This window comes from Mauremys reevesii, linkage group 1, assembly GCF_016161935.1.
Source record: "Mauremys reevesii isolate NIE-2019 linkage group 1, ASM1616193v1, whole genome shotgun sequence".
Taxonomy (NCBI): domain Eukaryota; kingdom Metazoa; phylum Chordata; order Testudines; family Geoemydidae; genus Mauremys; species Mauremys reevesii.
Window position 1 is genome coordinate 170,168,549 of NC_052623.1, and position 26,611 is coordinate 170,195,159.

Below are 26,611 nucleotides of genomic sequence, written 5' to 3' on the forward strand. Positions count from 1 at the left end.
TGCTGCCGTGCAGGTTCTCCCTCATTTTATTTTCAACAGCAGAATGTGAATTGTTCAATCAACGTATTCTCAAAATGTATATTGTAGTTACTTTCCTACCTTTAAGTGTTATCTGTGCCGACCATCACCAGAATCCTTTGGTCTTCTGTTCTGAAGCAGTAAGATGGGATGTCTTCTAACATATCTACCTTTATGAGGACTGTTGCTCTCCACACTTAAATACTAAGGTGACAGGTGCCTCATAAAATACCTGAAATAGATTAGCTAGATTAGACTAGAAAGATCTCAAAAGGATATTGAATATTTTGTCCAGGGCACAAAGAGATCATCCCACAACTATCAGAATTGGTCAGGCTCTGCGAACTCTGAGAATCCCATTTCCATTGCCATTTTTTGGTAGCATTTTTGGTTTTAGGTGTGTTAGTGAGAGAAGAAGAAAAAAAGACATACACAGAGTTCATGTAGCAAATTATTACATCTCTTAGCACGCCACCTATGGTTCAGTTCCAGTTCAGCTATTTTATACATGCAATGAACAACATCTAGTCTCTCTCCTCCCACCTTTTGCTTTTCCTTTTTTCCTTTCATTCCCACAGGTTTCAACTAACAATTATCCTATTATTGGACAGTATGTAAGTATAGTTGGTGTGGTAACATTTATTTGTTTTACACACTTCTTTAGGTGGTAACAATCTAGAAAAAGCATTAAAATACTTAAGATGTTTTGGATGTGATGACACAAAATGGCATGTGATATATTTTTCTCAAGTTTTTCTGGGAGTAATTTATCTCCCGCACAAGTCATATTCTGACCACCAGATTGTAGTTTTATGCATGACCTCAACAGCTGACCCTCCAAAAAAAATCACAAGATTGTAATACTTAGCTTTAAGACAATTCCAGTAGACATTATGTTATCAGGGCACTGGGCATGATAAGTCAGAGTTAGGTATCTATTAAAGTTGCTGACATTTTTTGAACCATCCCCCCTGCCCGAAATAGCCTTTCAATACCAGTGTTGATATTTTCAATAAAAATATTAATATTTTTGAAAAAAAAGGGAAAAGATTGTTCTGTTTCAAAGTCTGTAAAATTTTGACTTTTTTGGTGATAAAATAAAACTCATCAAGCTGTAAAGAGCTACTGTATAAGTGAGAAGCAGTAAAGAGAACAAGGTCCACGCTTACTACTGCAGGCTCCATATCTAGGCCTCTATTCAGAAAGTCCGTCTCTGAGAAAGTAGTACCCTGCTTGAAATTAGAGCCGGTGTCATTTAATGCTCGATGTACGAGACTGGGAAGCAGCAATCTGGCTCCTACGTCTGACCTCTAGCTTTAGCTTTGACACTTCTCTCTGAGGCTTATTAATGTCCCAGCCTCACCTTCCACATCTAGAGAATAGGGTCAGTAATTCACATCTACCTCATAGGCCTGTTGTGAGAATTAGAGAATGTTTAAAAAAATGCTTAGACCTTCAAGAGCACTATCCAGGTGTTAAATATTGTATCTCCATCAAGGAGGTTTTAGGTCACTGTGTGGTTCCTGCTGCTAGACTCAACATTATTTGGCCAGTTCCCCCTACAGGACTTAACACACAGGTATGTAATATCCGTTTCAATTCTCAGCTCACTTTGAAAAGCACTATTTACAGATCCTCCTTGGTCTGTTAGAATCTGCATTAGTAGTGGTAGTCTGAGAGAGTTTTTTGCCCTTATAAGCCAGTAAAGGCAAAATCATTTTATTATGGATTTTATCCTTATTTTTAATAATTTAAAATACTTGTATAAGCACCTTTGGCTGTAACAAAATTTAAAAATAAATATAAAAATCAAGGAATGCATTTGACCTTTCACACCTATATAAAGCTGATGACTCAACAATTGTTATAGATAGCTCTTAGACAGCACTTTATGGGCCAGATCCTCAGTTGGTGTGCATTGGCATAGTTCCACTGCCTTCCATGGATGTACACTAACCTAAAACCAGCTGAGGATCTGGCCATGTATTTCAAAGATCTGAACTAACACAAACTAATTAATCTCTACAAGACCCAAGCGTAGCTATTGTGATACAGCATGGCCAGAGGGCAGCAGGAGAGGGTTAGAAGGGAGCCTTATTCCCTGTAAGGGGAAGAAAGTTTGCTATAGATTAATTAGAGCACCTGAAGCCAATTAGAGCACCTGAAGCTAGTCACATGATAAAAACCTCCTGCTTCAGTCAGACAGTGTGGGAGTTGGAGCAGAGAACAGTTTGAAGGGAAGCAGAGGACAGTTTGGAGAAGTGCTGCAGTGAGCTAAGAAGTCCAAGACCCTAGGTAAAGGGGCACTTGGCTTGTACAGAGGGAGGGCAGGAAGCCCCCCAACAAGCTGAAGGGCAGGAGAGGGAAGTAGCCCAGGGGAAGAAAGTGTCACTTCAAGTGGTTTACCACTATCTTCAGGGCCCCTGGGCTGGGACCTGGAGTAGAGGGCGGACCCAGGTCCCTCCCTCTCCACTCCCCTCCTCTAGGACACTAGTGGGGCACTTAACATTCCACTGCAGGGGCAAGAAATGGTGCCCTGAACCCCCCCAAAGAAGAGAAAGCGCGAGACCCATCAAAATAGTGCCAGCAATTTGCCACACTATGTATTATCAACTCCAGTCAGGGATGCGAAAATGAAAGAGTGAGAGAAGTTAAACCCCATGCCCAAGGCAAACCAGAACACTGACAAGATTACAGTTTAGGAGACCTGGCTCGTAGTCCTCTGAGCAGTCCATGTTATATATTGTAGGAGGTATCCATATCCACTAACCCATCATGTAAGTGTTGTCCACTTAGAGAATAGGCAAGCACTACAATATGAATGAATGAATTAGTGCCTCGTTATTTTGTTGGAGAGATTTTCTTCCCTGCTAGTGTCCATTAGAAGAAGTTATTGTAACAGAATCAGGCTCTCAGGGCAATCACGCTGCCCCGCGCGCTGCGCCGCGCCCCGCGCGCGGTCCTTCCCCCCTCCGCCTTCCCTTCCGCTTCTTCCCGCCGGTCGTCCGACCGACCCGAGGGCGGGACGTGACCTCTGCCGCAGTGGGCCGCGGGAGGTCCAGCCAGCCCAGCGCGCGCGCCCGCGGCGCCCCTCCGCCTGGTAGGGTGCCAGGTCCCCTCCCCCCCCCTCCGCCCCGCGCGCGCCGCGCGGCCGCGGCCCAGCCCCCGCTCCCCCGGCGGGGGGGCGGCGCCACCATTTTGCTGCCCTAGGCACCAGCTTGTTTTGCTGCTGCCTAGAGCCGCCCCTGAACAGAATACACTCGCCTGCTAATAGGAAGTCACAGAGAGGTTATTTCCTGTCACTGGCCTTTCCTTCTTGACTCAAATGAAAAAAGCTATGAAATGATGCCAGCTACTTGTTTTGGTGTCCTTATAAATTATGCATCTGTTTAAGTAAAGCTTTGATGTTGATTACAGTACTTGAGCTTACTGTACATTCTATGATTATGCTTTTACATTTTATACCAGGGGTCACTGTTAAAGAACTACAGTAAGTGCCTGCTAGTTTGTGTTTTTTGGGTTTAAATCAGATGTTTTTTCAACTAGGGGAGAGGAAAAAGCATGTAAGCCCCACCTTAAATGCCATTTTAGCTTTCATCATAGAAATAATTATACTGATCTAAGTTATGCAATATTTTACATGACAGAAATTAAGTCCTTCGCTAACACCTCATGTTCTATGTTTCAACACAGATTCAGTTTTGCTGTGGAATAATTAACCCTGTTATTAGCTTTCTATAATGGGGACCCTGACACACACTTAATTATAGCATCACTAAGGAGCAATGAAGTCAAGTATGATATTCCTAGATACACCCTATCTACCCTCTCATTGGCTGGAAAGCTGTTGGGCCTGATTGTGAAGTGCTCTAGTCAGAAGTCTTTCAAATATCAAAGCAGATAAATAGCAGGTCCTTCTACTCAGTCAGCAATGGACTGCTGCCTATTTGAACTTCAGAAATACAAATTGAAACTGCTTCAAAGTCCCTTTGGCACGCAAGCAAACTATTACAGGAAAGATTCTTTCTTGCTCTCGATTTTATCTCCAAGAAACCCTGCTTTGGAAACACGTTCCTGTGGACTATTTTTTGGTGCACCTGTCTCAGAAAGAACATGGCTTGTTGGGCACTGCAAATCACAGGCCTAATACTTGGAGGCATTGGCATGATTGGGACTTTTGCAATCACTGCCATGCCTCAGTGGAGAGTGTCTGCTTTCATTGAAGGTAATATTGTGGTGTTTGAGAACATTTGGGAAGGACTATGGATGAATTGCATCTATCAAGTCAACATCAAGATGCAGTGTAAATTCTATGATACCGTACTGGCACTCCCACCTATTTTAGAAGTATCCAGAGGACTGATGTGTTTTGCTGTGATGCTGTCCGTTATTGCCTTTCTGACAGCCATTATTGGCATGAAGTGCATTGTGTGTGTTGGGGATAACAAGCAAGTCAGGAGTAACATTCTGCTGGCAGCTGGGATCATTTTTATCCTAACTGGGATTCTAATTTTGATACCTGTATCTTGGACTGCCAGCAACATCATTGGAGACTTCTATAATCCAGCAGTTCATGCAGGATTGAAACGAGACCTGGGAGCTGCCCTCTACTTAGGTTGGGTGAGCTCAGCATTTCTCATGATTGGAGGAGCAATATTTTGTAGCTTTTATAGCTGTGCTGACAAACCCAGAACATGGAGGTATTCATCACATTCCTGCCATAGACCGCACAAGTTCGAGGATGTGGAAATGAAATCCACAACCAAGCATGCTTATGTCTAGCTGTTTTGTGATCTTTCTGTTTAGCATTTTGATTTGTACTGATGGACATTAATGCCTACTTTGAATTGTAAGTGGCTAAAGTAGGAACAGTTTGGTTCATTTGTAATTCACTATTATCTATCTATCTATTATTATTATTATTATTTTTTATCATTAGGCTTGGAAGGACTAGATTTGTCAGTACATGTCAGTAAATGTCCATTTCACCACACACACAAACCGGTGAAAAGAATATTTCCATCAGTAATAATCAAAATTTGCAGATAGGCAAAGAAAGAAAAATGCCACTTGAGAATTTATTAGAGTTTGATTTTAAGATATTTGCTTTGTATGTTTTGACATGATATTGACAATTTGTGTTTTAATGGTTATACAAAAAATGAACCCTCATGTTTACTGTCCTTAATGATTATTGTCTGACTCACTCTATTGTCCAACACCATCTTTTGTGCCTCCAGGCATGGTTGCGGACAGTCTATGTTCTGAGCAGAGATATCTTGAACAAGCAAATCTTAGTCCCTCAGAACATTCTAGCATTGTTTATCTGGTGGGAAACCAAAGAGACTCTATGCGTAGGGGTCCCCTTTGATTCTCCATCTACCACAAAGTCACTCATTACGGATGCCTCTCTACTGGGCTGGGGAGTGCACCTGCACAGCCATGTGGGTCAGGGCTCTTGGATTCTGCTGGAGTCCATACTGTGCACCAGTCTCCTCAAACTTTGTGCAGTGCCCAAAGCCCGCAAAAGATTTTTACCTTTCATCCATACCATGCATGGCAGAGTTATGACTATGGGGTGTACAACATAAACAGGGAAGAGCAAGGTCCACCTCACTCTGCATGGAGGTGATCAAACTCTGGAATCGGTGCATCGGACATCAGATCACCCTGTTGGCTGTGCATCATCTGGGAGTAATTAACACATCTGCAGACTGTCTCAGCAGGAATTTCCACAAGAATAACGAATGGGAGCACCAATTCTCAGTGGTAAAGGATATTGTGCTCTGTTCAAAGATTTGCCTTGACTGGATGGATAGTAACTGCAGCATGGGGCCTAAAGTGTGGGGGAGGGGAAATGGATGATTCCTGGGGTTCTGGCATGAGTTGTGGATGACCTTTCTAAAAGACTTGCTTTTCACACACCAGCTAAAGACAACTGCAAAAATCAGTCCAATTCACACAATAGACGTACGTTCAGTTTAGTAAGAAATGGCCTCACCTAAGGCAGCACTACAAAGGAATCACATTTTCAGGAACACATTTTGAGGAATTAAGAAATCTAGGAGCAAATGATACTCTCTTACTCCAGCTCTCAGAGACATGGAGACCCATGGTTATATGCTACAGGGAAAAGGACAGAACACCAGCAACACCTGAATAAAAGCACAGATGACTCAACTTTACTGAAAAAGAGGAACACAGAAAAAGCATCAAATGTAGATGTGTCAAGGTCTTAAAAATATAAGAATGGACATACTGGGTCAGACCAGTGATCCATCTAGCTCATTATCCTGTCTTCCGACATTGGCCAATGCCAGGTGCTTCAGAGGGAATGAACAGAACAGGCAATTATCAAGTAATCCAGGCTATGTTGTCCACTCCTAGCTTCTGGCAATCAGACAATAGGGACACTCATAACACAGGGTTACAACCCTGACCATCTTGGCAAATAGCCATTGATGGATCTATCCTCCATTAATTTATCTAATCCTTTTTTCAACCCCTTTATAGTTTTCACCTTCACATCCCCTGGCAACGAATTTTACATGTTGACTGTACATGACTTAGTATGATTCCTAAAAAACAGGTCTGGTCCTTCATGAACATTAAAGAGGAATTGTGCTTTGACTATGTCAGTGAATAAACAGAACCGGCCACATGGATGTATTTACTTTTAAGATACTACATTCACAATCCTCTTCTCCCTCCCACCCTGCAACTGTTGTGACCTTATGACCAACTGTATGTTTTATTACTAGGATTTTTAATATCAGTATTTAATACTGAGTTTAATAACTTGATGTGACCATCCATTTAAATATTTTTGAGATTACAGGAAGAAATAGCTTTGGAAATGACAGTTGACAGCTAAGAAATTTGTATATATTTAAAATAAAAATAAGTATATTTTGCTCTTTTTCCTTTACTCTTGCTTTTTTATATATATTAAAGTGAATACCGTAAGTATTTTTCTTTATAGCCAGTGAAAGGGTGCTTTAATCTCCTTATCACCAGTGCTCTCCTACTTCAGTCTTGTTTTATGCATTAGGTCTCAGGATTTGCTATATAATAAACACAGGTGCTCTGATTCCTTGGGAAATAAAACACTCAAAACTGATTTACTGACAACTTTCAAGACTTGTTTGTAAGAAGCTGCCTGGAACATGACTAAATTTCAAAAGCTGATTCTGAAATATATATTTATCTCAAGGATGGAAAAAAATCTGAAGAAAATAAGACAGTTATTAAGATATAACTAAGAGTGCCAATTTATGGAAAAATGTATGACTTAGCAAAATATTTGCTCATCATGAAAAGAAGGATCAGTCAGGATTTAAGTCAAATGAATGCCTACTTTCTTTGATATTCTAATGATATGCACAAACAAAGAATTGTTTTGGAAGGCAACAATAAAGTGTGTAACAACTCCCATTAAAGTCAATGGAAAGATTCTCAAAGACTTCAATGGGAGTTGGTTTAAATTTAATCAATAACGATGCGGTCCAAGAGCAGAGGGGTCATTTCTTTTATCCCCTTCCATTTTTCCTGACACACAGAAACACCCCAGTTTATACACACATTGGAGTTTGTTCACTGACTTGGGGCCGGATAGTCTCAGTACAAGTTCTAGAAAAGTGATATTATACGACTACTTTAATAAATGCTTGTTGAGTAAAAGCAAACAAACACCCTTTTAGGAAGAACATGCTTAGATAAAAAGTCAGGAGAGGTCAGCGCATGAGCTTTCAAGGAGCTGAGTTTTTACTGCATTCAGCACTCTAAATCATGTAAAATATGTTTTTTTCCCCACAGCCACACTTTCCCTTCCCCCATCTCTGCCTCCTCTCAATTCAAGTAGATCCATATTCTTTACCAATATTATTTTTCCCTTCCTCCATAAATCCTGCTGATTTTCCCTTCCTCCAACACGTCATCTTGCTCATGGTGCAGATTCAGTGAGTCATGTAGTTCTCCATTCCCTTACCCTAACCTACATTTTCCCCTCCCTCACTCTCGATCTCTCCCTGATCCACAAGCCCATGCTTTTGCTTGCAGTCCCTTCTTGATGGATCAGTTCCCCCTTGTTTCTCCAGGCAAGACATTCTTGCGGGGGCATCTCTCGTTCAGAGATCCCTTTGAATTCACAGCATACCTCTTACCTAAAGGAACCTGATGACGCAAAAGGTTTGAATTTCACAGCTGGGCTGGATCCAGACCAGCAGGCACCTCCAGACCTGCTGAGAGAATGATATCTTGCAACTGGAACATCAGTAAAGGTAGAAAGAAATTACTGGGCTTCAGAGGAGAAATTAAAACAAAGGGAAACAGATTTCTTTTTTGTATTTGCATCCAGCTGATTGTGAGGGACTCAGCTGATTGCACTAAGAAGATGGAGCACTAATGGGCTAATTCAAATATTTCCCCCCCAACATTTACAGTTCTTAATAGTGGGTTTAGTTCAAAGAAAAGGCTGAGATTTTTCCAGGTTCTTATTTTACTACATTTACCCATCACCTATAACAGACTTCTCGCTCTCTTTTGTTCGGTCATATGAATAATGAAAAATGCTAAGGTATTATTCAGGGTGCACGAGCGGTGGAAAAGTAAACTTCCACCTACGTTTATTTTTCTTGCTTCTTAATGGGTTCAGATAATAAGACTCCAAACCAAACAAGTCCTGCTAATACGACAAGTTTTAAGGAGAAGTGCCCTTTTGATCAAGGATATTTTACTCACTCTAATACTGGAGGGCTCAATTCTCACATTATAGTAATTGCTGCTGTGATGGAGTAGCAAAATTACAAAAACTAGATTCAGTTGATGTGCTTTAATAAGGTAACTGACAAAATAATCCCAAAACATTTGAACTTGCAGTAATTAATCATAAAATATACATGCTATGACTATTTGGACAGTATCTGAATAAGCAATATCTATGTGAAAGCCACCACTGAATGATTTTATCAAACCGGTCCCTCCAGCATTCCCTTTTTAAACATCTAATTTTATCTAAAGAAGTCCATTCCAATTTTACTGACAAATCTGACATCATCCCTTGGTGCCAAAAAAAAAAAAAAAAAAAAGGTGGGGGGAGGCATGCAGCATTTTAAAAATAGAAACTGCAAAAACGTCAGGCGGGTATTACTCCCTGTGTTAGTCTAATTGAAAGATACATTAAGCTTTCTAAATCAGTGTTGCCCGTTTTTGACATGTGTCCTTAATTTGTAGGCTTTGTCTTGGAGTTTTGTGAAGTTGTCCCTGATTACCATATGACTAAGATGATGGGTAAATTAGCATTTCAGTTTCTATCGAATGGATGAGTGACTGACAGACTGATAAGCAATGTTTATTCATTAAAAGATTCACACTGTAGTGCCAGATGGTGCTGGGAGACAAAAAATACTCTAGACCCCAAACAAACATTTTCTTGCACACTGTCACATATATCCTGAAATTAACATAAACTGGCAGCAAAAGCTTCATGTGTGAAGGAAAAATTCTATTATTAACTAAAATATATATATTTTTAATAGTCCCAGACTTTGTTGGCTAAATTGGTTTCTGGTCTCTAAAGGCCCAGTCTGCCACTCTTCCTCACACTACACAGTGCTAGACTTACAAGGCTGTAAATGCACACAGCTCCGAGGAACTCTGCAGAAAGCAGTTCTATAAGTTACTGGCTCCTGAAGGGGAATAGTGGGAACTGCAAGAGAGACAGATGCTGGTGTTAAAGCCCTCCCTGAAGCCATCAGGATAAAGGAAGCATTATGATGGCTGCCTGTGCAAGGGCCCAGTTAGATTTTCTTTTCCTCCCCTTGCCTGAATTAGCTTCCGAGCATTGTGACAAGATGCAGGTTCTGGGGTGTGCACAGACTGCCAGTATTGTCTCCAAAATTGCTTTGCTGCTGACCCCAAGGGAATCCCAAACTTAAAGCCAGGAAAGTGGAGGGCTAGCTCATACTGGAGGCACAACAGTGATTGTGGAAAGGAGGTGGGTGTTAAAGCCATCTTGAACTCTTTTAGTGCATTTCCAGTCTATTATGCAGGATGGGTCTGATCAAACAGCCTTTTGCCAGAATAGAAAATGGCCGACAGTTACCTCCCCACTTCCGGCTCTCCACAGTGTGGAGGTAGACAGAATCACACGAGATGTTCCCCTGCACAGTTCCACATTTGTACATGTACATAACACACACATACAGTTCTATTTGTATTTGCAGATGTAAGCAGAGTCAGGATGAGATCTACCCTGACATCTGGTGGTACATTATGAGGAGTGGGCAAAGGAATTTTAGGAATGTGCATTTGCATTGGTAAACCCACTCCACTTAGCATAACACACAGCAGCATGGGATGGTTATTTTCACACTGTGGAATCCCCAATTTCTTTGTTATTGGGGCAGGAAGGAAAAAAAAAGGGCTGTTACCTTAATTATGTGAATGAGGAACTATGAGACTGCTTTATGACAGAAATGACTCAACCTACATTAAATAGTACTTGCTAGACAAGGGACATGGGTTCCAAAACCCAGTGAAGGGAGAGAGGCTGGGGACTGGTGTGTGTACCTGATGGTATGGGCCCCTTTTGAGGGCCTGGAACACCAATTGCACATCCTCCTCTCTCCACTGTTAAAGAGCAGAGCTAATTTTGAATCCTTTAGGAGTCCATTTGGAGGCTGCTGACCTGAATTCACGTTGGGCCAAGGTGGCACTGGGGCTCCTCTACTACAAGTTGAAACCACTAAGAGCTGAAATCACTAAAAGAGCTAAGCTTACTGAACTGAGATCACTGAGTGGGGGAGCCTGAAGCTCAATCGCTAAGCAGCTGGCAGAGCGGAGCAGTCTGCAGCACGTTGGCGCAGCCCGTGGAACAGTGAGCAGTGTGGAGCGGTTCACGTGGACGGCTGATGGGGTTCACGGGTTGGCTGGAGGAGCGGCACAGCTGATGGAGTGGAGCCAGTCGTGGTGAAGGCTACAGTAGAACTCCACGGAGAAGCGGGGCAGTCGGCCCTGGCCCACGTAAGGTGTCCCTTAACACCCTGCGTGTGCCCTCCCCCCATTTCCACCCAGGCTGGGGGGGTAAAACTCTGCAGATAAACTTTTGAACTCTGGGGTGGCACTGACCAAAGACAGAGACTCTTGGGTTGTTGGACTTTGGGGTGATTGGACTTAAGACCCTAAGGGGGAAAAGGATAGTGCCAAATGTACTTGGAGGTGGGTTTTTTGCTTATGGTTTGTGTATAGTCCTGTTTGTGGTGTCTCTCCAACGTGATGCCGCATTGTTTCCCTCCTTTATTAAAGGATTTTGCTACACTCGGACTCTGTGCTTGCGAGTGGGGAAGTATTGCCTCCTAGAGGCACCCGGGGGGGTGGTAGGTAATTGTCCCAGGTCACTGGGTGGGGGCTTGAGCCGGTTTTGCATTGTGTTATTGAAACGGAACCCCTGGATACTGAACCCGGCCCTTGTTGCTGCCAACTCAGAGGGGCAGAAGGGTTACACAAACAACTACCCACTGCGTGGGCGCGCACACACACACGCTTTTGTATGGCTATCTCTGGGCCTATTTTGGGACATGGCTTCCTTTCACATACACTTATTCTCATGTCCCCTTTCTTATCCCGATACTATGCCCCCTTACACAAAATGTTACTTCACCATGTGACATCAACACCTATGACAAACATACAGCTTCTAGAATTAGTGAGCTCCCATTGCTGCTTTGATCTAATTTAACAAGCATAGGACACACCATAATACAGGCACGAAGACGAGAGTGAGAGGAGGAACATTAGAACAGCCTACCCAAGAGAAGTAGTGAAGGCATTGTCATTGGAGGTATTTAAGAGTTGATCAGCTAAAACACTAGTATGAGTAAATATTAGCCCTACCATGTATGATTTTATACCTCCCTCATAGGCTATCGCAATCCTGTGAAGAATTTTGCCAAAGCTAATCTGCTATTACAGTGAACTTCCTCCAAGCACAGAAGTGCTTGTGTCATTTCCCCATTCTTTCCTAGTGCCAGCATCAACTATCCCCCGTATGTGTTGCATATCATCAGAAAAATCCAGTTGATGTCTTAATGTTGAAAAAAACCCACAACACAACAGAGTAATTATATGTTAAGCTTTTCCTGACAATGCTGTGCCTATGGCAAATCATCAGAGGAAGGACAAACAATTCTGAGCAATGCACTGTGCATAATACTATGAATCAGACAGTCCTGTAACTCTGGGATGGTGTTCCTAAAGATACCATTTCACAACACATTCCATGGAATGAAAAACCTCCCTATGAATTTGATACTGAATGAAAGAGTATTAAATATAGTGCAAAAGACATATGGATTTGAAGGTAATAGTTGTGGATGGTATACTCCTCTTGTGATGGGAATGAGGGTCAGATCTAGAGGTCACTGAAGTCAGTGGAAAGACTCCCAAAGCCTGTTGAAGTCAATGGATCAGGCCCTCAGAGCACTGACCATGATAATACCAGTTACAATTGTTTGCATTCAGCTCTAACTGACATCACAAATGTTTGGTCAATAGCTTAGTATTTAATAAGAGGAGAACAGATTGAAATTGACTTTTGAACTTTGCTTTTTGCCCACTTTTTCTCTTTCCTCATCACCTTTCTGGGACACACACTCCCCGCAGCTTGTGGTAAAGTTACTGATGTGCACATTACATCATGATTTTACATCATTTACAAAAAAATGGTCTTTAAATTATGTTTGTAACATGTCTAGCTGAGCTCCCCAGTTGGATGCCCACCAGAGTGCATGTGCCCACTGGGTCTGATATGCTTTAAGCCTCCAGAGTCTGTACAGAGTCCAGGCACTGCCCCTTGTTTGGGGTTTCTAGGCGTATTCTTGGGGTACAGATTCTCTCTGTAGCACCCATCTTGAGTGCTAAGAGCCTGTGGTGCCAACTGTCCAGCCCCTGGAATCAATGCTGACTGTACCTCGTCCCCCCCAGCCCAGACTCTCCTACAGTTAAAACACACCCTCTTCCAGAACTTCAGCCATGTGGGTGCACTGGACATATAGCTTACGACTTCAACTGCATGCAACAGTGAAAACCAACAGGCACAGAAACAGACTTCGCACAGGAGTCTGAACACCACTGTTCTCTATTTAGTAAACACATCTATAAATATTTTCCCACCTCAGTTTCCTCACCACTCTGGCGAGTTCTCTGGGTTTAGGCAGAGTCCTCTACCCAGGATCATGGAATCATAGAAGCTTAGGGTTGGAAGAGATCTCAGGAGGTCATCTTGTCCAACCCCCTGCTCAAAGTAGGACCAACTAAATCATCCCAGCCAGGGCTTTGTCAAGCTGGGCCTTAAAATCCTGTAAGGAGGGAAGATTCCACCACCTCCCTAGGTAACCCATTCCAGTGCTTCACCACCCTCCCAGTGAAATAGTGTTTCCTAATATCCAACCTAGACCTCCCCCACTGCAACTTGAGACCATTGTTCCTTGTTTTGTCATCTGTCACCACTGAGAACAGCCGAGCTCCATCCTGTTTGGAACCCCCTTCAGGTAGTTGAAGGCAGCTATCAAATCCCCCTTTACTCTTCTCTTCTGCAGACTAAAACAAGCCCAGTTCCCTCAGCCTTTCCTTGTAAGTCACGTGCCCCAGCCCCCTAATCATTTTTGTTGCCCTCCGCTGGACTCTCTCCAATTTGTCCACATCCTTTCTGCAGCGGGGCGCCCAAAACTGGACACAATACTCCAGATGTGGCCTCACCAGTACCAAATAGAGGGGAATAATCACTTCCCTCGATCTGCTGACAATGCTCCTACTAATGCAGCCCAATATGCCATTAGCCTTCTTGGCAACAAGGACACACTGCTGACTCATATCCAGTTTCTCACCCACTGTAATTCCCAGGTCCTTTTCTGCAGAACTGCTGCTTAGCCGGTCAGTCCCCAGCCTGTAGAGGTGCATGGGATTCTTCCATCCTAAGTGTAGGACTCTGCACTTTTCCTTGTTGAACCTTTTAGCCCAATCCTCAAATTTGTCTAGGTTACTCTGGACCCTATCTCTACCCTCCAGTGTATCTACCTCTCCCCCTTGCTTCGTGTCATCTGCGAACTTGCTGAGGGTGCAATCCATCCTATCATCCAGATCATTAATAAAGATGTTGAACAAAACTGGCCTCTGCAGCTCATAATTTCTCTTCCGAAACTTGGAGCCTTCTCTGACCTACAGTTAGACTGGATGCCCTGCTTCCAAAGACTGCCTGTCTCTTTCCCTCTCCTGCCCAAAATGTCCTCTGAGGTTCTGTGAATCTTCCTCTGGTCTACCCAGCCTCTGTGGTTTTTAAAGGCAAGCATCAGCACCTTAAGGTGTTAAAGCTGCCTTGCTCTGAAACCTTTAGTGCATTACCAGTCTATGATGCAGGATGGGTCTGATTCAACAGCCCTTCACAAGAATCTACAATGGCCGTCAGTTACTTCTCCCTTCTTGCTTTCCCCAGCATGAAGTGCATTTGAAGATTTTCCACTCTCCATACACCAGTCCATAGGCACCAATTTCTCCGGTGCCGGTGGGTGCCCGCACCCCCCCTCCTTTCCCCTCCCCTGGCCCTGCCCCGACTCCACCTCATCCCTGCCCCTGGCCCCGCCCCCATTCCAACCCCATCCCAAAAGTCCCCACCCTAACTCTGCCCCCTCCCTGCCCTTATTGGATCCCTTCCCCAAATCCTCACCCTGGCCTTGCCTCTTCCCCCCATGCGCCACGTTCCCCCTCCTCCCCCTTCCCTCCCTACCCCACGAATCAGCTCTTTCGCGGAGCAAGCTCTGGGAGGGAGTGGGGAGAAGCATGACTTGGCAGCGCGCTTGTGGAGGCAGTGGAGGCAGAGGCAAGCTGGAGCGGGGGCGGAGCGGGGCAGGGAGCACCCACCAATTTTTTCCCCATGGGTGCTCCAGCCCCAGAGCACCCCCGGAGTCTGCGCCTATGCACCAGCCCCCAGCAGAGAAGTAGGAGAAAACTGGTTCTCCGACCTTTCAAGTAACCCATTGTTCCATGGTGCTTTCACCTGAACAGGTGGCCACTAAGTTCTATTGAACCATTGTATCTGGTCTAGGAGGGACCTGATGCAGCCCTTGTCAGCCAACGATGGATTCTACTTGCACTGAGGCAGTCTAGGACAGAGGTGGGCAAACTACGGCCCACGAGCCACATCCAGCCCGTGGGACTGTCCTGCCTGGCCCCTGAGCTCACAGCTGGGGAGGCTCGCCCCTGGCCCCTCCTCTGCTTCCTCCCTCCCCCCGCAGCCTCAGTGCACTGTGTCACCAGCGCGGCGGTGTGGCTGGCTTCGGCATGGTAAGGGGGTGGGGAGCGGGGAGTCCCCGGGGGCAGTCAGGGGACAGGGAGCAGGGGGTGGTTGGATGGGGTAGTCAAGGGATGGGGAACGGGGGTGAGGGTTGGATAGGTGTGGGAGTCCCAGGGGGCCTATCAGGGGGCCGGGGGTGTGGATAGGGGTCAGGGCAGTCAGGGAGCGGGGTGGGGTTGGCTAGGGGGTGGGGTCCCTGGTGGGAGGTTAGGGGTAGGGGGGTCCCAGGAGGGGACAGTCAGGGGACAAGGAGCGGGGGGGGGTTGGATGGGTCAGGGGTTCTCTGGGGGGCAGTCAGGAGGTGGGACTTGGGAGGGGGCAGATGGGGGCAGGGGCCAGGCTGTTTGGGGAGGCCCAGACTTCCCTACCTGGCCCTCCATACAGTTTTGCAACCCTGGTATGGCCCTCAGGCCAAAAAAAAATTGCCCATCTCTGGTCTAGGATATAACAATTTTCATAATAACTTCATAGCACCAACCAGAATTCGTAAATTATACAGACACATTAACCAAATCATTACAATGTTACCTTTCATAGTTCAAAATATCAGTTTCACAAAGTTTAGAACAATACTGTCAAGCCCTTTACTCCCTATGTATTTATTGCCCTTGTCAGAGGCTAAAATTCCTTCCTAATTTTGTTTTTCTTAATTTTTAGGATACACCCCACCCAAGTTGATCTTGATGCTGACATAATCATCACTGATACCAGCATAGCTATGGGAATAGTGCTAGTCAGTTAACTTCAGCTGCATGGCTGAAGAATAAAATAATAAAATTGTGTGGGAGCCAGATAAACATTGGCTATTAATTCCCCGCCTCCCTCCCCTCCTCTCCCCTCCCCCCTCAAGTCTCAGCAAGAATGGATATATTTTTATACTAAGGTACTGACAGAATAGAATATCTTCTGACAATGTAGTATAAAGCTCTCAGATCTACGATTTTGTTAATCTTTGTATCACATTTCAAACAAAACATATCATAGAAGTTATGTCTTTCTTTCTTTGCCTCTGAGTTTTGCACAGTTGGCCACATAAAGAGGCATCTGTCACTATCAGCAGAATAAAAAAATAGTTTCTATGCTTTGGAATAATGTAAAGTTGTTCTTCCAGTGCAATTTGTTTAATTAATAGTGTTAGTTTGGGGGAAAAAAATCCATGTATTATCACTTAAAAACTAGTAAGAAGTAGAAATGATCCGTTTTCTTCATTTAAAGTACATCATCAATTAATGTAAAAAGTCGCTAGCTTTATGACTTTCATAAACCCATGATTTATGAGACTTCACTTCTTAAAAGATTACCATTACAGAAGAAACAATGAAAAATAATGCTTAATATATAAACAATTTTTGCAAAGTATTGTTAAAACATAAAGGTCAACTTATTAACTGATTAAGCATTAGCATGCAATCGGGAGGAAAGAAAACTGTTTACTAATATTATTCTGGAACTGCTGAAAAACTATTTTTGTACTGCTGCATGAGGCTTATTTTTCTTTTTTCAGTTCAGTGATGAATGACTCATCAATCCTTAATTTAGACAGAGGTAGGAAAAGCCAATCTTCTTGTTACCATAAAGTTCAAACTATGTATGGTCCTTAGCATGTATGGTTCAGACAATGGTTATATTTTCTAGGATAGCTTGAAAAAGAAAATAACTCTTATAAACTCATCACGTATCAGAGGAGGGGTGTGTGTTAGTCTCTCTCTGTAAGCAACAAAGAATCCCTGTGTGGCATATAGATAAGAGAACGTTCTGCAGCATGAGCTTTCGTGGGTGAATACCCACTTCTTCAGATGCAAGTCATCACCTAATTGCAAGATCAGTTACCATGCATCTGCTTGAATGAATTCAAATTGCTGCTTATTTTTTCAAAGGCTTATTCTAACAGTGTTAATAAAGCAATTATGAGCACAGGAAGTGCATTTATTGATGTCTAAATCTATTAGTCTTCATAATGACTGAAAAACAGAAGTCCTCACTTTTGGTGGCTTGGTAAAACAAAATGAATCTACCGCCCCTTTCAGCACTAAATAAAGTTATTGATGTATATATTTTTATCAATAATTAGTGGAACACATCTCTTCTCCCTTTGTTGTCAAAACCATAAATCCTTAGATTCCTCAAATTCCCAGTGAAACTATTTATTCACCGGGGGGGGGGGGGGGAGGGGAATGTGTTCCTAGACTACTTTGACCTTTTCTTTTGTGACTCAAACTATGTGATCAGGTTAGTCATATTCTACCATTTATTTCTGCAAAGTATCTTCTATACAAAAGTATCAGAGAATGCTTTGTGGTTTACTGCAATCTATACATAAAAATAAAAGCAGAGTATGGTGGTTACAATATATAATACAGGTAGCAGCAATAGGTATGGTGGGGCAAAGATGAAGAAGAGTAAAAATCTATATTATGGGGATAGCAATTGAGCAGAGAAAAACTGGGATGTTCAGAAAGTACAGAAAAAGCAATACTAGTGTCATTTGAAATACTATATTAACCATACAGTTCTGTACTTGAAACCTCAACACAAACACAGTTTGGCAAATAAGAGACAAATTCTGAAATGATGCAAGCACCTAACTGAGAAGAGCCTGCTGGAAAGCATGATGGCCTAGAAAATGATGCTATGCATAATGAGTGTCTAATGCTTAGCATTTATTTGGTACTGCACAAATATTAATTTATGAATTTGCACAACATCCCCTTTGATGAAGGAAAGATTTTTCATCCCTTTTTTACAGATGGGGAAAACTGAAATAGAGTTTAGGCTCCAGTTCACAAAAGCATGTAACCATGAGCTTAACTTTAATTATTTCAATGGAAATTAAGCACATGCTTAATGGTCAGAAGGGACCATTGTGATCATCTAGCCTGATTGACCTCCTGCACATTGCAGGCCACAGAACCTCATCCACCCATTCTTGAATTAGACCCCTAACCTCTGGCTGAGTTATTGATGTCCTCAATTCATGGTTTAAAGACTTCAAGTTACAGAAAATTCACCATTTACACTAGTTTAAACCTGGAAGTGACCCGTGGCCATGCGGTAGAGGAAGACGGACCCCTTTCCCCCCCCCATCTCTGCCTATCTGACCCAGGGGAAAATTCCTTCTGGACCCCAAATAGTACTCAGGGGGCCAGAATCTCAGCTGGTGTAAATCACCACAGCTCTATAGAACCAAAGGAGTTATGACAATTTACCCAGATAAGGATTTGGTCCAGGAATTCCTAGATGTCTGGTCATAATCAAGCTACAGAGTAAACAGATTTAACATGATACTTGTGGAATAAATTTGAACAATGACTTATTTTGAGGAAATCACAATTTGCTTTCAGGTGTTCTGTGAGCACAAAAATATAGTCAGCCCAGGTCTACACTAAAAAGTTAGGTCGACCCAAGTATGTTGCTCAGGAGTGTGAAAAATCCAAACCTCTGAGTGATGTAGTTAAGCCAACCTAACCTCCCGTTTAGACAACACTAGGTCAATAGAAGAACTCCTGTCAACGCAGCTACCACCTCTGGGGAGATAGATTAACTATAGTCATGAGAGAACCCCTCCTTGTCTCTGTAAGGAGTGTCTACGCTGAATTGCTAAAGCTGTGCCAGTGGAGTGGTTTAAATGTAGACATAGCCTAAACTCGTCTAGTAAAACATTTGTGCTGAGGAATGGATTAAAAACTAGATAAAAGATTGAAAAATGTATAAGAAAAAAAACTTAATTTTCAACATGGAAGGAGGCTAACTCTGGGGTGCCCCCATAATTCCTACTAACAATGGCATTTGTTAACATTTTTCTCAGTGATCTGGAAAAAGGGGTGAGCAAGAAGGTAGCAAAATTTGCAGATTACATTGAAGTATTTAGGATTTTTATGACTAAATAGGATATGAGGAGCCTAACAAAGCACAGGGAAATTCTATGTAGACAAGTAGCAAAGTAAGGTACATCGGAAGGAACAATTTGAACTACTAATATACATTGCTGGGGTTCAAATAAATGTATTAAACACTCGTCATAGGGCCAAATCCAATGACCAATCAAGTCAATGGAAAGACTCCCATTAACTTTAGTGGGTATGGCTTTTGTCCTCTGTTATGGCTCTTTGGAGCACAGAACCAGTTTCCATATTGGAAACTATTTCCCTACTCTGTGTTATTTTCCCCCTCTCTCAACCAGTTTTCAAACTCAGGATGGAAATGCTTTGCTCACACGGTGACTATCTAGTTTCCCTAGTAGCCCCTTGTGACTATCAAAAGCTTTGGAAGGTCCAAATAAACAACAGCTGATTCTTCTTTATGTATGTATGTATGTATTTATTTTGGCTCAAAGAATTATCTGAAACCGGAGAGGCATGATTTTCCTTTACAGACACCATTGAGGTTTGTCCCCATTAAAGGATGTTCTCATCAGATACTATGGTGATGAGCACCATCATAAGAACCTACATTGGTAAGATAAATAAGTGTTTTGAAATTTTAACCTTAATTCATTCATCAAATTTACCTGATAATGTAGTAAGACTAATTGGCCTGTAATTCCCAGATCATCCCTAGTTTATGTATAATATTGACTAATCTTCAGTCCTCAGGTATAGTAGCTGATTTTAATGATAGATTAAATATTTTCGTTAGCGGTTCTGCCACTTCATTCTTAATTCACTGCAGGATCTTGGAGGAAAACTCTGCTCCTGGTGACTTCTTGCCATTTAAATGATCAATTTATTTTAGCACCTCTTCTGACACTTCTGACTGACAATGCCTTATGTATATTATTTGCAAGCAGTAGCTCCTGGGGTCTCTCTCCAAACTCTTTGTGGCAAAGATTGATGCAAATAAGTTATTTACGTTTCTGCAATATTCTTTCAGACTGCAATGTCTTTGAATGGTCCCTTTTCTCCCTGGAACTGAAGCAGATTCATAGACTTTCTCGCAGAATACCTGCTTCCAATATAATTTAAAAGTTTATTGTTCGGGGTTTTATTATGTCTTTGGCAATTTGCTTGAAAATGCCCTATTAGCCTGTCTGATTTCCATCTTACATTGTACATCTGCTTTGATGTTAAGGTATCACAAATGTACAATACATACTGAGCATTTGTTTAGTCCCTGATATTTCTGTAATATTTTAATACACAAAAATACAATCTACTTTCCTTGTGACAACATACTGTATATAAAGATTTGAGTAGCTATAATTTCTTTTTTAATATGCAAGGCTGGCTTTGTATATTTCACAGGAACCTTTCTATTTATTTTAATTAACTCTCTCTGTGTTTGGCCAAAGATTGCCTTCCTCACTTTCCTGGGAGTAAGAGGTCTATTAACATGCAAACTAGCAGGTCATACTGCTCTTGGAACAGAATTAAGTTCATATTAATGTTGAATTTACACTAGTGGGGCCCTTTGTACTCTGAGAAAAATATAGGTTTTACTTGCAGCTCACTACAGAATGACAAAATAAAAATCGGATTCAGTTACAGAAGGGAAGATTGACAGTCGGCAGACTGGTTATCAGCAGAGGCATTCATAAAAACAATGAGTGTAGAGGGATCTAGAGGGAAGGAAATCTTGAATGCCAGAGGGGAAAAAAAAACAAAACAAAAAACAATTCCTAAGGGAATCATACAAGAAAACAGGATCACCTGACTTGAATATTAGTATACAAAAGTTGCTGCTATGGGTGTTGGCTAATAGCCCTTTGTAAAACAAGCTTGCTTTACATATGCATGTTAGTCATCGCTGAAAATACAGTGTATGGGTTTCTAACATATCAGCAACAAATTAGGCATCTGACCCTGATCCTCTGTATCCACACTTAACCCTCAACTGCCCACTTAATTTCAAGTGACTGCCTAAAATCATCCATTACCCCTTATGCTTAACAATCTGTCCCAACTTGTGTTTAGCTCAGACACTCTGATTTCCTTCCTTACACAAGAAGACAAGCTCTGTGTAGCATTAAAGCTTGTACCTTCCACCCACAGAAGTTGGTCCAGTAAAAGATATACTGAATGGAGTGAGGCAATAACAGGATTTTTCAGAGGGCAGCTAAAGCACAGCAGTGCCCACTCTGGCAGGTTATTGTCTTTCTCCCTCAGCAGATGAAAACACAGACAGGCATCAGGGTTTTCTGGAAGAGCAAGGCTGACTGGAAAGTGGTACCCAAACACAAGGGCGTACACAGAACAGTGCTAAAGGACACAGCCTTCCTGTTGGCAGATGCTGAAATGGTAAATGAGGCCACTACTCAGATATATTCAAAGGCCTTGTGTACAATGGGATTTCTGTACCCGTGGGAGTGCTGCTCTAGACACAGTTTACACCAGTGCTGTGCAATTTGCACTGGTGCAGTCTACCCCAGTTCCAAACTGGGACATGATGCGCCAGTGCAATTCACATTGCACTGGTGCAAATCATGTTTACATTAAGACTGTATCTTAACTAGGGGAAAATTGTGCTTTTAAAATTGAGTTAAGTTACTCAAGCTAGGTAAAATGACTTGAAACACCACTTGGTAACTTGTGTAGCCAGTCTGACACCTTAAAAATTGTTTTGCACCTTAAGGGGGAGCCTAGGTTAAGAGAAGATCAGCTAATATGATTATGATTTAAAAGGCACCTTTTCTCCTAGGCTAGACAGACCCTTGATGCTAAAATCCCAGTAAAGACCAAGGGTATGACTACATTAAAAGTGCTACAGCTCCTGTACTTGTAACTTTTTTGTTCTTAATATAATGTTCCCAGACCAAACTCATCCTTGGTATAATTGTGCTGAATTTAATGACAAAAGGAAAAAATTGGCCCATGCTATTTTTGTTTTTGCCTCAAAAGCAAAAACCTAACTCTCTGGAGCCAATTTTCCGCCTACTGTTTTCCTTTTCACTGAATTCTAGTCACAACCATGACCGCTTGCTGGCTTCTAGTATTTTTAATAAATTGTACCGAGTTTCATGTCATGTCACAAATCAGATTATAAACCACCTCATCAGGAATAAAACAAGTCTGGTATTTAATTACATAAGAAAGAAAGAAAGAAAGAAAGAAAGAAATTCAGATTGGGATAACCCATTGACACATCCAGTATTGGCTATTTCCTCGTAGTTCAGTTTGAAGGGTGCTAATTTGGGACTGACTAATGTAAGTCTCCATGTGGTCTATTAAATATAGAATTTCCCCAAGTTATTTTATACAGAGCTAATTTTAATAAACACACGGTAAGGAGTAATAAAATGTGTTCTTTAAATACATGTTACCCCTCTTTGATCTGAGCGGCTAGCCAAAGTTCGTGACCCTGGGGATGATCTGTTTGGAAGCAGAAATTGATGGCATCTGGTATTTTCTGTGAGGCAATCTTGTTTGTTTACAAGGAATGCACAAAGTCCTGTGTTCTCAGAATGCAGGAGAAACCAAGAACAAAAGGAACCATTTCTTAGCTTATAGCTCCAAGCCTCTTTAGCTAACACAAACCTCAAAAACTCTCTCTTTAGCTTTTTGCAGGGCCACACACTGTGCTCATAGGCTACTGCCTGGCTTTCTTGCTTTTTACCTCTGCCTCTCTCTCTCTCTCTGTTCCCAGTTTGTGTGTGTTCTACCCAGGGCTGGCTCCAGGGCTTTTGCTTCTCCAAGCAGCAAAAAGGAAAAAAAAAAAAAAAAAGCCACGATCGCGATCTGCAGCACTACTGCCGCTGCTTCAGTCTTCGGTGGCAATTCGGCGGTGGCAATTCGGCGGCAGGTCCCTCATTCTGACAGGGAGTGAGGGACCCGGCCGCTGCCGAATTGCCACTGAAGACCCGGATGTGCCGCCCCTCACCGTTGGCCACCCCAAGCAGCTGCTTGCTGGGCTAGTGCCTGGAGCCAGCCCTGGTTCTACCTTCCTCCCCCACTCTCCCCTCACACCTGGTTACAATACCCAGGGAAACTCCTCACTGTCGTTGGCCAGATTCTGTTAGGCCTTGTGTTAGGTGTAAGAAACAGTTATGGGTCCACAGCTATCTTAAATGAAAGGTACGTTCACACATCGGTTTTAACTCATGCTATAATAAGGTTTCACCCAGCTCATAACATACATGAGACTTTGCTGCCTATTCTATATTCCCACCACTTCACTATCGGTAAATAAATGTCATGTATCTTTTTAAATGTTACGCAATGAAGACAGCACCCTTGTTAGGCAACTTCCTTTCTTACCTTGACCTCCCCCACATCCCTCCCCAAAAAAACCCAACAAATTAATGGGTACAGTTTTGTTCCTCCTTTGCTAGAAGACCCTTTGTCATGATTTAGGGCTGGCCGTAACTCTGAGCTCCTCTTTGGAGCTTTCCTAGTGCAGCTGCTCCAGGTTGAAGGCTTCAAGCCTTCGCCTCTCTGGGGCTCACTCTCACAATTCTCTCCCTTAGACCAGGGTGCTGGTACCCTGTGTATCAACTGTGATTACCCCGAACAGGTCATACCTGCCTTGGTACCTGTGGCTCCCCCCTGCAGGAGCTGTGATCAGTGATGAAGACAGTGTCCCAAACAATGTTTTCTTTTAAGAAACCTGTTTTAATCTTAACAGTAGGAATGCAGTGTAAGAAAATGATTTTTAAAACAACAGTGTATCTGCATAGCTATCTTACCTAAAAGCCTAGGTCAGCCTATCTTAACCCCAGATACTCTAACATCCGGAGTCTGGGGGGTCAGACTGTTTCCCAACAGTCTCTGCCTCCCCCTTAACCATCTGATTTCCCTTCCTGACAGTGTCTGTGTCTTTAAACCTTTCTGAGCTTTTTGATCCTTCCAGCTCACAGGGACTTGTGGTAAATACCTGTTTGGCAGGGCTTCATATGAATTGCTTTGCATTGTCCTTCAAGTGTTTGAAGAGAGAAGAGCACACTAGCGTACCTCCCTTTTCTCAGGACATTTCTTGTACTTAACAGAATATATGCCTACACAATGGCCTCTGGCAGCTCCAAATCTGCCACACGCTTCCATTAGGTAATGGAGCTTTACCAACCCTTGAATGGTGACTTAAACAGGTTTTCTTGTATAGATAGTTATAACATTTTACCATCTAATCTGTGTAATTATTTTCATTTGGGTCCAGCTTTACTAACCATAATGACTTTGGGAGATGTGGAACCCTAAATTTTTTCCTATTAAAGTCTGCATGAAAACACAGTTGCTAACTTTGCACCTAACAAAATTAAACTAATTGTTATTCTTCACTTATTATGGTAGCACCTAGAGCTCCTGATCAGTGACCCAGACCCCACTGCAATATGCCCAGCACCAAATGTTCAAAACTCATTAAATCAACCCCATTTTATGATTTTTTGAGGCTTAAAAATCATAAGATTTTAAAACATTAATACATTTGGGGCTTGTGAGGGGCTCAACCTTCTCACATATCCTCAAGCCCTTTGAAAGTGCACTGGCTTTTAAGAGCTTACTCTCTTAGCCTTTTGGCTCAGTTCCCACTATTCTTAAATCCTCATGTCATATTCCTGCCGGCCTTGGTAGCAGGGCCTTAGGGAGTCCAATCTTTCTCTAGGTCACAGAGAAAAGAAATACACTTACATTGGTGAGACTTCCCTCAGCAGTCTTACCACAGTCCTTCAGATCCTGCTCCTTGGCAGCTTCTTACACCACTATGCTGCTGACACAGGATGGTCCTTAGCCTCTCTGGCAGCCACCACCTTCTGTCTGGGCTGCAGACTCTTATCTCACCTGTTGCTCATCAACCAAACGACCACAGCCAAGGAAGCAGCTGGCCCTTCTCACAGGGTTCTTTTTTATTTGCCTTCTGGAGTTTGAGCCTCTTAGGTGAATTCTGATCATGTTTACCACTGCAACCACAAGGGCTAGAAACTTACTTTAAAAAACAAAACAACAGATTCTCACATAATCACTGGACCTCAGAACCTGGGGCTTTAAGAACAGCAAATATGCAAGAGTCACGATGAAAGCACAAGAAATTTCTGTTCTCAACCCCTAACATTTCAATTGCTCATATGAATTTTCTTATAGAAGGGTGGCATATATCCTGCTACACAGGATCAAGAGCTTGGAATAGGCTTTTTCATGCAATATTCATATACTAGTTTTTAGCAGTATTTTAATACTTGGTGAATGGGTTGGATGGAAGCTGTGGCTAGGGACATGTTTACAGTGCAATAAATGTAATGAGCAATTTTGCCTTCAAGAGTGATCTCCAAACAGATCAAACCAGAAGATCTGTTTAATACACCCTCATAACTTGTTACTGTTCCCTATAGGTGAAGACTGAGGAGAACTGTGATGCAGAAATAAATGAATCTTCACTTAATCTTAGTTTGAAAGTAAAATATCCTTTGCATATTTACCCTAAACTGATAGGCTTAATTTTATTAAAAAACAGTCATCATCCCCCCTCTCACCCCCCATGTTCCAATATGGTGACATAAAAATGCCTGGAACTTTTTGTAAGATAGTAATTCATTTGGGCAACATTTTAAAAAATGACTTAAGAGTTCCATTTTCATAAGTGATTTATGGAGGAGATTTTCAAAAGCACAAATGGCAGTTAGGAGCATATGTCTCATTGAAAGTCAATGGAAGGTAGGTGTGTAACTGTTATTTATGCCTTTGAAAGTCTTCCCCATAGGCACTTAGGACCCTAATTCCATTGACTTTCAATGGGACTAAGGCTCCTAAGTCATTTAGGTGCTTTGAAAACATTACCACTTGTCCACATTGGGGTTTTTATAGCGACCAGTTTAACTACACTGATGTAACTGCACTGGGGTAAATCCCTAGTATATACAGGGTCCATCAGAATAAACCGTAACTTGCAGTGGTGCAGCTTACTAGGGTAAAAACCCCAGTTTTGAAAAAGGCTACATGAGAATAAATAAGGTGCCATCCTCCCCATAACCACTTACCGTTACTTTTAATCCTTTTTATAACTATTTATGGGAGTGGTATCTAGGCAGAATGGAAAATATAGCAAATCCTTTACTTTAATAGCACTGCAAACATAGATGATTATTGAGAAGGAATGAAGAAAGAGGACACTTAGATATAGTTCCATTTTAAGCATAAGTGAGCGGAACAGAATAATTTGATAAATTACTATCAGTTTGGTGAAATGTATCAGACAGGTGGCAAACCTACACTGGTGTCTTTGTTTAAGATTAGATGTCCTACTTTCCTGATTACAATGAACTCCTGATTAGCAATTCTGAATTAAGCTAATTGCTTTAGCAGCATTCCAAACTGGGGTACAATT

At 42.4% G+C, this 26,611-nt stretch overlaps 1 protein-coding gene and 1 long non-coding RNA gene across 2 annotated transcripts in view; one reads left to right on the forward strand and one right to left on the reverse strand.

Annotated features, from left to right (window-relative positions):
• The window catches only part of LOC120395924, a 41,038-nt gene extending 15,988 nt beyond the window's left edge, over positions 1 to 25,050 (reverse strand). Inside the window, exons 1-2 of the long non-coding RNA XR_005592890.1 lie at positions 24,922 to 25,050; positions 100 to 250 (exon numbers count right to left, since the gene is read on the reverse strand). This is a non-coding gene — a long non-coding RNA (uncharacterized LOC120395924). The remainder of the gene's footprint in view (positions 1 to 99; positions 251 to 24,921) is intronic.
• Positions 4,132 to 4,800, forward strand: LOC120395921 (claudin-8-like). The gene has a single exon (XM_039520737.1). The coding sequence runs from the start codon at positions 4,132 to 4,134 to the stop codon at positions 4,798 to 4,800; it is 669 nt and encodes a 222-aa protein (XP_039376671.1).
• Positions 25,051 to 26,611: the final 1,561 nt, after the last annotated feature.

What these genes read in the sequence shown, in the direction of transcription:
- LOC120395921 (XM_039520737.1), top strand. Translation starts at nt 4,132, where the DNA reads ATGGCTTGTTGGGCACTGCAAATCACAGGCCTAATACTTGGAGGCATT.